Source organism: Muntiacus reevesi, chromosome 1 (assembly GCF_963930625.1).
Source record: "Muntiacus reevesi chromosome 1, mMunRee1.1, whole genome shotgun sequence".
NCBI lineage: Eukaryota > Metazoa > Chordata > Mammalia > Artiodactyla > Cervidae > Muntiacus > Muntiacus reevesi.
The window spans coordinates 175,088,548-175,101,233 of NC_089249.1; the positions used below are offsets into that span (position 1 = coordinate 175,088,548).

Sequence of the window (12,686 nt, forward strand, 5' to 3'; positions counted from 1 at the left end):
TGTACTCAGGGACAAAGCTCAGTTCTTCCTCCAGGTGCTATACAAATACGCTCACTTCTTTGAGTGTATTGGTGAATTTAGAAATTGCACCTACAAGACCTGTGTGGAAATCACAAGGAGTGAGTGGTCTTTGTGACCACCCAGTCTCTCTCCATCCATCCCCATGGCTCTTCACAAGCTATGACTCCTCCCCTCTCCCCTCCATCAACAGACTAACTGATAAACCGTCCCCCATCTTACATAAAGCAGTTCTGTCCCCACCCAAGGAGCTCCTCCAAAAGCCCTTGTCGGTGTCCTTGTGCTTTATCACAGAAATTCACTTTCCTTCCTAAGTGGAATTGAGGCAACACCTAAATATGTATTTCTTGGTTTCTTCTGTTTTTCTGAAGAAAAGAGAAAGGGGCTCTTTAAAGAAAAAAGATATTTTATGGTTTGTCTGAGACTCCAGAAAGGGGACGGGGAGTCCTGGGCCAGCGACCTCCACTTCTCAGCCACTGTGGATGGAAGCAGAGGCCCCAGGAAACAGCTATCTTAAAGAGGCAGTGGAGGAGACCACGCCTCTGGGATGCAACTACAAGTCAGAGGGGAGCATGAAGGCCAGTCTGGTTCCTAAGACCAGGGACACTCCAGGCACCCCAAGCAAAGACCGTGATCCACCCGGTCATGGAGCGCTCGCTGGAGGGCCAGTGGGCTGGACCCACCGGGGTCCCCCACACACTGTCTTATAGAGCATCTTTGCCCCTTCACTGGACATCGCAGGGTGGTATGCAAGACTACACACCTGGATACGGCCCAACTCCCCCGGCCTACGGGTGATTCTGACGACAGATGCTATAGAATCAACACAACCACGAACGCCAAACCCACACTTTCAATATACTTTATTAAAAAGTTTCTTTGTATAAATTTCCTAAAAATTTTAAAATTAAAATTAAAACCCCCCCTGCACAAAAAAAAAAAAAAAAAAATTAACACACACACAACATTAGAGGAATGCCAACAAATCTTCTCTATCATGACTTTCTTTTCATTCTTTAATTAAGGCATTGGTCCCACAACAGTGCACCAAGATTAAGGGATTTTGCTTCCTTCTAACTAGTTTGTTAGAAGCTTCAGAAAAAGAAAATCAGTTCAAAATCTATTTCAGGAGATTGGCGGGGTGAGGGGGGGTGATGAGAAAGATGGATTCTTGCTTCTTCTCCATACACAGGCTTTCCGTCTAAAGTCATGCTTAGTAAAGAGGCGAGGAAACGAACCAAGCGAAGCATACAGGGTAGCTGTGAAGTCGGGGAGTTATTTTCTGGATCTTACACTTGCCTGAAAGAGGCATGACGTGAAACTCCAGGGGGAAGCTGAGTCTATAGGAAGGTTCACATAAACGCCAGCAGTGGGTGTCGGTTACACGCGTTCAGCGTGTGCAATGGAATTGCCCGGAGACAAGAGGGTCAGGTCCACAGACACATGTAGCACCATATTGACAGGTTACGCGGCAGAGGCTTCCTCCCAGGTCCGGGTGTAAATCAAAGCATGAAACGGTACAGTGCGAGGGAATCTACACCCGGAGCTCCTACAAAGACGGCCGGCGATGGCTGACTCCTTCTTCTTCAAGAGGTATGTGTCGCTGGCCGGCCACGCCTAGGTCCCCATCGCGGCGATAACTCCGGGCTGCTTGACGGGCACTGGGCAGGGATGGAGGGGCGGGGAGGGGGTGAGGATGGAAGGGCAGAAGAGGGGGGACGTCACATCATTGACCCGAAAAAACACCACGTTTCTCATGAAAACGGCCCATGGCCTCTGGCTTTCCCCATCAGTCTCACTCCTCAGCGGCTCCCCTGGAGCGTCCTGGCCTGGACTTTGGGGTTCTCTGTGTCCCCTGAGCCCTTTCTCTCTATCTCCTGACATCACCTGCCTGGCCGTTAACCAAATCCAACACTCCCATCCGGCACTGGCCCGAGACTCTCTGCGTAGCTGTTGTGACTTTATTATCAATCATGTTGCCTAACACAATAGAGCTATCAGATGGCCTTGCTGTCAACTTTATTATTTAGAGGAAGCAAGACTATTTAAAGATGAATAGACTCTACAGAGGCTTCCCAGGTGGCGCTAGTGGTAAAGAACCCGCCTGCCAGTGCAGGAGACATGAGACGTGGGTTCAATCCCTGGATCGGGAAGATCCCCTGGCAGAGGGCATGGCAACCCACTCCAGTACTCTTGCCTGGAGAATCCCATGGACAGAGGAGCCTGGCAGGCTGCATTCCATAGTGTCATACAGAGTCAGACACGACTGAAGCGACTTAGCACACAGACTATACAGAGGTTATAATTAATTTTTCATTACATTATTTTCCCAATAAACATTTCTGTTACAATATTTATGAATAACAGAAACCTAGTACTGTTTCTTTTTTTTTAGCCACCAGGGTGGCATGTGAAATCTTAGTTCCCCAACCTGGGGTTGAACCCACAGCCTCTGCAGTGGAAGCATGGAGTCTTAACCACGGGACTGCCAGGGAAGTTCCAGCAGCTTAGGAATATTTATAAAGGGTGAGGAGTGGTTAGCCATATGTTTCCTCATTGGCAAAATTACAAGTATGTTTTTAGGAAATAATAATAACTCAGAAAATGAATACCATGTATTTTATTTGTACAACTTCCTCATCTGAAAATCCAATTTACCTTCTTTTTCAAATCTGTCAGCATCATTATCATTAAATATCTTTAAAAGATGAATGCTTGGCCTGGATCCTTTATCTACAAAAACCACGAACACAAGATCAGAATCACTTACCAGGAGGGCAAACCTTTTCACATTCATCCTGCGAATTAAATCTGTTTTCATTTCCACCGCAGCCTCCATACCAGAATCTGGCGCAGTTTTCAGTTACAGAATCATAGTACCACTTTAATACAAACTCTCTGCAAGTTCCGCCGTCCTTTGGCAACTTACATATATCTTGAGGAACAAGATGAGGAAAGAAGATTAATGCGGATGTGTAAGTGACTCTGCTCCTCGCACAAGGAGCTAGAGGTCTAATCCCAGTACTGTCGGAGAAAGAAAGCAGAAGCGTTTCCAGCAGGAAAAATTCCTTTACTTCCCAGAGCCTCCATCTCCTTCCTGCCAGGGGGACATAATAATTACCTACAGCTTTGAGAGCAATAAATACAATCCCATCAATAATAGGGCTTCATAGACTGCACTTGGAATCTCAAATGTTGGCAACTATTATTGGATGATTTCAGATGAAATGAACTTGTTTTCCCCTTTCCAATCACTGAGTCAGTTAGTCTACAGTTCTTTCGATGCTCAACCCCCAGAGAAGCAACCAAAATTGTAAAACCTTGGAGTTTTCTACTCCTTGGCAAAATAGCAATTAAATTCTGTCAGAACGTTGTTCAAAAACAAGACTCTCCATTTCAGTACAAGCCAAGTTGATGAAAAACAAAAGTTAAAGTGGGAAAAGAAAATCCTTTATGAGTATGTGCGTATATGCATACAAGTGTGTGTATAGCTACTAACTTTGTGACCAGCCAAAGTTAGCAAGCCAAAAGAAGTGCTAACACTGATGTAAAACTCACCACAGCGAAAATGTCACCTAGTAAAGCGATTCTGAAGACAGAGAAGCGTTCTTTTGCCAGTTAAGGGAGTCTTTTATGTTGCGAATGCATTTTAAATGCATGCTTCTGATACAGCCCAGCTGCAGAGCGAAAGCTACAGTTTCCACCATGCCTGGAGAGACAAGTCTACTGTTCACACACAGTAAAACTTCTGTTTACAGAGTTTTTTGGCAAACTCTAGGTCGGGCTGGGAGAGAGACGCATTAATATTAATATCAACTGCTATCTGAAAAGCGTAAAACAAAGCCCCTGGAGTGGACAACACTACTTGTTTATGTAACTAGCATGGGTGAATCACTGCTCCCCGCTCCACGCACACACCAGGCTGACATCTCCGGGGGCCTTCTCCCCAGCTGCAGGGGTGGCAGGGGTGGTAAGCTTCTGCAAATGCTTGTTGATACCAAGAAGTTTGAAACCTGGGTCTTCAGCTAGAAAACCAAAGCTTGGGTCGGCTATAATGAACCAGACTTCCAGGCACAGGACTGAAGCTCAGAATTGGTCTAAGGTACTGCCTGGTGACTTGGGGCGGGGGGGAGGGGGGTGGATTGTCACCCCTGCAGGAGGAAGGTGGCCCCACAATTACAGCATCTCTCAGTTGCAGACCTTTCAGAGGCCCAGAAGGCCAGCAGTGCTACCCAGAGCTTCTTGAAGACCTGAGGAGGCCAAGATAAAGTGATGATAACTCACAAGACCAATGTTCCTCCTTTCATAACGCCAGCACTGGGGGAGAAGGCCTGGTTTTAAGGAAAGAGGGGATTCAGCAAAGCAAGACCATTCAGCCACCAACACACATCCCTTGATTAGCAGTGGGTCCCCGTCAGTGTGGGAAGCTGGCCAAACGGTCCCCTCATCCCCTCCTCTCTCTTCCCTACAGCACCCCCCAGGGGCCCAGGTCGGTTCCTTGTTGTTTATTCCAGGTGCATCCCGTCCTGGCTAACTGTGTTTGGCTCTTTAGGTCCTACTTCACTGTGCTCTTCTAAAGCAGACAAGTCCTCCCAGACCCGAGGAGCCCAGCCTGCAGGCAGCCCTGAAGTAGCGCCCTGTTCCCTGACCCACTGGCTTTCCCAGCTTCCTTTGATCTTCACATTCACTCTCCAGCACTAAACCACAGCTCTTGCATTCTACATCCTTTATTCCAGCAGAAGTCGCTGCCAAGACCTGTAAGGTTTACTAATGGGATATCAGGACAGATACTTGAAGAACCAAGAGAAATAAATTAACACGGGCCTCATGGTATTCAAAGACAAAATCCTGGGGTTCTCTATTTTTTAAATTAAATTTTATTGGAGTATAGTTGCTTTGCAATGCTGTGGTAGTTTCTACCGTGGAGCAAAGTTGATCAGCTGTAGTCTACATATTTGCTGTGTCTGACTCTTTCGCAACCCCATGGACTGTAGCCTGCCACAGTCCTCTGTCCATGGGATTTCTGGGCAAGTATACCGGAGTGGGTAGCCCTTTCCTTCTCTAGGGAATCTCCCCCACCCAGAGATCAAACCCTGAAAAGTATGAGAGTGAAAGTCACTCAGTTGTGTCCAACTCTTTGTGACCCCATAGACTATACAGTCCATGGAGTTCTCCAGCCAGAATACTGGAGTGGGTAGCCTTTCCCTTCTCCAGGGAATCTTTCCAACCCAGGGATCGAACCTGGGTCTCCCGCATTGCAGGTGGATTCTTTACCATCTGAGCCAGCAGGAAAGCCATAGGTTTACATATATCTCCTCTCTTTTGAATTTCCTTCCCATTTAGGCCACCACAGAGCATTGAGTGGAATCCCATAGTAGGTTCTGAGCTATACAGTAAGTTCTCAAGCATCAAAATGGGAGGTTTTATGTCCTAACATTTTTCTGTATGTTCCGAATTCTTCACAATGAGTATCTATTGTTTTATGACTAGAAAAAGGTATCTGAAACTGAAAACATGTTAAGTTGGAAAATCTTGTCTTTTAATCAGTTGAGATTTCTACAGTGTCTAAAGGTAGCATTTTTAAAGGCACCATCTTTGACATTTTCCAAGCCAGCAAGTTATCAGTATTTAAGTACTTTCTTAAGCCAAATTGTGGGGGCTAAGAGGAGTAGAAAGTGTTTATGGCGCAGATATAAATATGTGCAATTATGTTCCTTATTAGTTTAATGGCTTCAAAACAAGAAGGTTTAACTGCCTTTGGACCAGACATTGTCGACATGATGTAAACTGCTTCCAAACCTCTGAAGCAGATACAACCGGCTGGAATGAATAAAACTTTCCCACTTCTATATTTCGAGTATTGACTCAGAATTACCGAAGAAATATTTTCTGCATTGTTGACTTTATTTTAAATGTAGTTGTAGCTGTATGTTAAATGGAGTTTCAGGTCTTGACCAATAGCGTTTCATTTCATAAGACTAACCTGCTTCACATAAAAAAATGCCAAATGCCCTTGGGGACCCCTCATGATTCAAACATGGTAGCTGACTTAGCTACCTTCTCATGCAGCAATAAACACACTGCCTTGAAGATGGCTATGTCTCTTCAACCAAGGAGAGAAAGGGTTTGTAGCTATTTAATGTACCTCAACTTGTGGGATTAAATTAGTTCTTTAAATTATTATCAACATAAAGTCATATATTTTCCACATCACATCATTTTATGGCAGCCAATGCTATATATTCACAGTGGAACACACAAATACTGGATTTCATCAAATCTAAGATACCTTAATTTTATGATGTATTATTGTTTTATATTCCACGAAGTAAGAGAAAATGATGCCAGTAAGACACAACATGTCATCAACTTCAAGTCACATTTCAATTTTGGAAGTACTACAGTGGGAAAATTTGTGCATCTTAGAATCAGTAAGTAAGCAAAACATTGGTGAATTTATTTCCTTCCGAGCTGTGTAACTGACCCAGAAATGCCTGCTCAGACAAAATTTGGTCACTTCTACAGACTGCTAATTCCTAGAGTAACTAAAATGAATGCTACGCATTTTGGTAGCTATTTGACTCCCTTCTGCACTGAAACATCTCTTCATACACAGGTAGGTCAATAATTTAGGATTCATTCTATAATGATATAAAAAAGCAAATTTTCTGAGGTCTTTTTCTTTTGCTGTTTAAAACCTTCAGAGTCTTTGCTTTACTAATCATATACATATAAAATATCTCTCCAAGACCTCTTCAGCCAAAAATAAGAGGAGGAGGAGAAAGATGGTGACAGAAACCTAAAACAAATGACAGCGTCCTCAAAACCACAGGAACAAAACATGCTACCAAAAATGCCTCGCATGGTTCATGCTTTTTCTAAGACTGTGACAATCACTGAAAGATTCATTTAATTGCTACTAAATGCCATTTTCAGGCAGCAAATGCATCCCAGAAAAGTGGGTGTGTTTCTTTTAGATTCTGAGAAAAGCAAAAATCGGGCAGGAATTTTTTCTTTTCACAGGGCTTGTCCTACTTTGTTGAGGAAAAAAAAAAGTATTAACCATTTAAAATGGAATCATGGGGCTTCCCCGGTGGTCCAGGGGTTAAGAATCTGCCTGCCAATCAAGAGGACCAGGGTTCAACCCCCAGTGGGTGAAAGTTGCACATAGCACGGAGCAACTAAACCCGTGCACAATAACTCCTAAAGGCCACACACCTAGAGTCTGGGCTCCGCAACAAGAGAAGCCACCACAATGAGCAGCCCACACATCGCAAGGATGGATAGACCCCCAGTGCCCCAACTACAGAAAGCCCACGCATAGCAATGAAGACCCAGCGCAGCCAAAAATAAATAAATGTGTCTTAAATAAAATGCAATAGAATGGAATCGCGTAGTACTGCAAAGCCTGGAATCCTCAATGTTAGTAATGATGCTATTGGTCTGCTGCGGTAGGCAGCCTCCATCTCAAACTGATGCCTTACTCACACTCCATCTCACACTGATGCCACACCTCACATTCCATGCAAAACAGGGCCAGGCCTCATCAGGAGGGACAAAGAATCCCTTCGCTAGGGTGTCCTCACATTCTGGGCCTGTGTCATACTTCTGGTAAAGAAGGATCTATTAACTGTGAATTCCCAAACGCCAATGAAAACTCAGGTATTAGTACTGCCCAGCCTTTCTTCCCCTCACTGGATGTCATGGATCAGAGACTTGTTCATTTCATAGGATTTTGGCCCACAGACTCCTGCACAGATTCTAACACTGGTCACCATGTTCCCCGAACCCAGAGGGGTCACCTCTGACAAGATTCAGTTCCCAAAGACAGACTCAAAACCTAGTAAATTTTTTATTCATGAGGTAGAAAAGGCACACACACACACACAAGTGTCTAGCATTTACTGTACAAGAAAGGGCCACATCTCTGCAAGCACAAGTCATGTTTCTAGTGAACTGGTGCTGCAAAAGGACAAAAAGAATCAAACTGTTCATGCTCACATATAAAGGCTAGCTTTAAAACTGATATTTGCCTGAATTGTCTAGAAAATACAGGTTTGCAGAAAGAATGCATATTGTGGCAATTGATATTTAGATGTGAGATATACATACAACTACAGAGGAAGAATACACTTACTGTACTTGTAAAGTTACTTGTAAACAATGATTTGTTGTTACTCCTTTTTCGTTTCTCCCAAAACATGAATATTGTTAAAATTCATGTCAAAATTCATTCAATATTGTTAAAATATTATTAAAATTCACTATTTAGAAATATTCCCTGGGGAAATTTCTAAAGTGTCTTTATATATGGGAGAGGGGGGAGGGAGGCATTGGGAGGAAGGAAAGCAAGCTTCCATCTCCTGATCTGTTTACCCATTTTGAGTTTATACATTCTAAAGTAAATATCCAATTAATTCAAGTCAAGAAGAGCTTTCAAGATGGGCTGCATGTGTGTGTGTGTGCATGTAACTCCATATGTTCATGAGCAAATGTTTACTAAGTGACTTCTCCAGGCACAGCACTGTTTTGTTACTTGTGGGCTAGAGATCAGTTATACAGAAGCTTGTTAAGAACAGCAACTAATTTATACTGTCAGACTGACTTGAATCACTGGGGGGAAAATACACATACATGTACACACACACACACACACACACACACACACACACACACACACACGTGAAACAGCATTCAGGTCCTGGGGCTGAGGGTTCTGTACAGGTCAGAAGGAAGGAGAAAGGTTTTGGATTCATACAAATCTAACTACCAATCGTCACCTTGAAAGACACACAAGCCCTGGTTTAAACATCTCTTTTCTCTCTGCCACATGAAGAGAGGAGACCTAAGTGTTGGAGGTGTGGATTGAGAACACTTTTCTACTTCTGAATCTGTGACTCAGTCTTAAAAAACAAGACAGCCCAGCAAGACGCCTTTTTAAAGACTGTGTTGTTTATATTAACTCAACACTGTTTATATATGCTTATCCCTTCTGGACCACACATAAGAAGACCAAACACATCCCCAAATCTCACTGCGCAATTTATTCCTAATTGTTTTCTCTCAATGAAGCATCGAATTTGCTAGAAGTTTCTCATTCCCCACACTCTATGAGGGGTGAAGTTACCAACAAGTGGCAACAATATGCACAGATCTCAGGGACTCTGAAGTCAGAATGTCACCAGTCCTGACCCCTATCTTTGGTGAGATCCTAGTGGGTCCGTTATGGCTTCTCTGAACTCAAGCACCATGTTGGGTGGGCTACGGGCTGCAGAGAACCCCCGGAGCAAAACAAAAGCTGATCCATGGTCCCTTGATTATGAGCAGAAACCAAAGGGGTTGAAAAAACTTTAATTTGAAAAGATACATGCACCTCAATGTTCACTGCAGCACTATTTACAATAGCCAGGACATGGAAGCAACCTGAGTGTCCATCAGCAGAGAAACGGATAAAGAAGATGTGGTGTGTGCGTACAATGTAATACAACTCAGCCACAGGAAAACAAAAGAATGAAGGAATGCCATTTGCAGCCGCATGGATGGACCTAGAGATGACCTTACTGAGTGAATTAAGTCAGAGAGATAGAAACACCGTATGATATCATTTATATGTGGAACCTAAAGTATGACAGAAATGAACTTATGAAACAGAAACAGACTTACAGACAGGCAGAAAAGAAGCCTACAAACCCCATGGGTATCAAAGGGGAAAGGAGGCAGGCGGGGAGAGAGGGATTAGGAGCTCGAGATTAGCAGACACAAACTGCTATACATAAAATAGATAAGTAAGATCCTTCTGTTTAGCACAGGGAACTATATTCAATATCATATAATAGCCCATATGAAAAAGAATATATATGTATATCAGAGTCACTTAGCTGTATATCAGAAACTAACACACTGTAAATTGTAATTCAACTATACTTCAATAACTTCAAATATATATACTTCAATAATATACTTCAAAAAAAAAAGAAAAAAAATCAGAGGCATTGAGACTTAAGTTTTCTTCTACATCTCAAACCATCGTGCCACATCCTTACTGTCATTTTTTTAGTCTAAGTTAAAAGTCATAATGTTGAAAGTTTTTATAAAGTTTTTTAACACAACTCTTAAGAAGTTAAAACTTAATTACCCAATATAACATGAATTTCTGAATTATTCCCATAAATTTACATCAGGAAAGAACCTGGAAAGGCCAGAGGAGCCTGAAAAACACCAGCTATCTGATGCGGGGAAAGACTGAGGGCAAGAGGAGAAGGGGGCAACAGAGGATGAGATGGTTGGATGGCATCACTGACTCAGTGGACATGTTTGAGCAAACTCTGGGAGATGGTGGAGACAGAGGAACCTGGCGTGCTTCTGTTCATGGGGTTTTGCAAAGAGTCAGACATGACTTAGCAGCTGAACAACAACCTCTATCACAGACCAATTCCTAAACTTGTTTCCAAATATAAACTATTTTGAAACATTTTGCAGCTTTATAAGTAGTTGGTCTGTTGACCCTTATTAAACATCTATGTATGTAATAGTTTCATAATTCCTGTATTGACTTCACTATCTTCTCTCTAATAACTCTTTATGTCAAAGCTCATCATGGGTTATGGCTGAATTAAGAGATGATAGATAAATGTGAAAATACAGATGTAGATATACACATGTATACATGGACAGGGGGAAAGTCCATCAGTGGAATAAAACACTATTCTAGTAACAGACAAGACTCCTCTAGAAACAACTAAAAGAACCAAGTCCTATATTTCCAAGCAGGCCCAAAGAGATGGAGGCGTGGAGGAGGAAACCACCCAGTTTCATTTAAACGCAGATGAGCTAGGATGCAGACTCTATAAAAAGGGTGAGGTGGAGAAACAAGAATCATTTTAAAACTTGCAATGGAAAGAGTAAAATGGGGAATCCTCACTGACAGCTCAAAAAAAGAGCATGCCGCTGCTTCTGATGATACAGGACAGGCTGAGGAAGCACAGCTGCTTTTACATCTAGGATCTACGAAAGCAGCTCAGCACCCAAGATTTCTTTCACCCTAACCCATAACAGAAACAAACCTTCCTCCTCCTGACTGGGGCCAATAGGCTGTTCTTGTTCAGTGGCTAAATCCTGTCCAACTCTTTGCGACCCCATGGACTGCAGCATGCCAGGCTTCTCTGTCTTTCACCATCTCCCAGAATTTGCTCAGATTCATGTGCACTGAATCAGTGATGCTATCTAACTATCTCAACCTCTGGAGCCAACATATTAATTTCAAAACTAACAAACTGTCCCCATAATTAGTGGAAACCCTTTGCTTTGGGGTCTATAAACCAGTAAGATATCTAAATCCCATGGAATTCTGACTGTGGAATTAATACCAATATCTTTGGCAGAATACTCTTAAGCAAAGCGTACTGGCCATTTCAATAACCGTTTCCCACAGATGAACAATCACAGCTCACGTTCCCCTGGATGAGAGGTTATGGGTCACCCAGAGTTCCACTGCCCGGGAACAAAAACAAGAAACAGCTGTCACTTCCAGAAACACGTCTAACTTGTCACGGATTTCACATAAAACGTTGCACACGCTCGGCTCAGGCCCAAGAGAAGGGCAGGCTAGATTAAGCCAGGGTATGTGCTGAGGGAACTGGGACCACAGCCTCGATCCCGTGGGTCACTTCCAAACCCCCAAATTTCATGGATTCCAAACTGAGCTGTCTCGTGTTCTTCTGAGTAGTTTCTTATTAAATTAAATCACTGAGTGGATGAAACCCTATGCCTTGCTGCATCACAGACCACAAATAAACTCAAGTCCCAAGATGAGGCACTGGGGAAATGACTAAGGGACTCATGAGCTCCTGGCTACAGTCCCCCAAAGCCGCCCTCAGTCAGCTTTTTCTAAGAACCTCGGGACAGGCAAGGTAAGTCAGCGTTTGGAACTTGGAATATGGAAGTTAAGACCAGGATGGACCACACAGAGCCACTTTGGAACCTTCTCCATACAAGTCACTCCTGGTCTGAGAATTAGAACCCCCGCAGATTAAACTGGAAGAATTCTCTTTTTTCTTTTTTTTTTTTCTCTTTTTTCTTAATAGTATAATTTATTGGACTTTCTCCTTTTAAGTATGAATGGGCCGTGGAGTTCTGGTTTTAGCTCTGCTTTTGTTTTTAATATTTGGCCTCGCCACACAGCACGTGGGATCTCAGTTTCCCAACCAGGGATCAAACTCATGCCCCCTGCAGTGGAAGGATGGAGTCTTAACCACTGCACCTGCCAGTATAGTCCCGAGAATGCTTTCTCAGTTCTGCGATGCACCCAGTATTTTCAAAGGCTTACCTGCTTTACTCCCAGCCAACCGGTCTGCGCTCACCACTAGATTGATGGTTGCACTAGAAGCTAATCTCTCTGTTTGCGGAGGTGGAGGCTGAATTTTCTCTGAAAAACAAAAAGATTCACCCCTAGTAAGTAACTCGGAAAATGAAAGGGTGAGGAACCCTTAGAGACTGAGGCAGGCTTGCTTTTCTGGATTGCGTCTTAGGCAAGGGTGGGCCACTGAAACACAGAGCCCCAAAAAGTCTCTATACACACGACTTCTGTCTGTTATCTGCACGCCCGATTCATCTCAACAAGTAAACAGAGAAAACCTCTGATCTTGGAACAGATCCTCACAGTTTCCACA

General features: G+C 43.3%; 1 protein-coding gene across 6 annotated transcripts in view; it reads right to left on the bottom strand.

The window, feature by feature from the left end:
- Positions 1 to 864: 864 nt before the first annotated feature.
- The window catches only part of COL6A3 (collagen type VI alpha 3 chain), a 90,143-nt gene continuing 78,321 nt past the window's right edge, over positions 865 to 12,686 (bottom strand). For all 6 annotated transcript variants that reach the window (XM_065917027.1, XM_065917030.1, XM_065917029.1 and 3 more), the window contains 3 exons: positions 12,344 to 12,442; positions 2,789 to 2,953; positions 865 to 1,679 (listed from right to left, as the gene is read on the bottom strand). In XM_065917027.1, the coding sequence (XP_065773099.1) occupies positions 1,636 to 1,679; positions 2,789 to 2,953; positions 12,344 to 12,442 (308 nt within the window). In that variant the 3' untranslated portion in view covers positions 865 to 1,635. The remainder of the gene's footprint in view (positions 1,680 to 2,788; positions 2,954 to 12,343; positions 12,443 to 12,686) is intronic.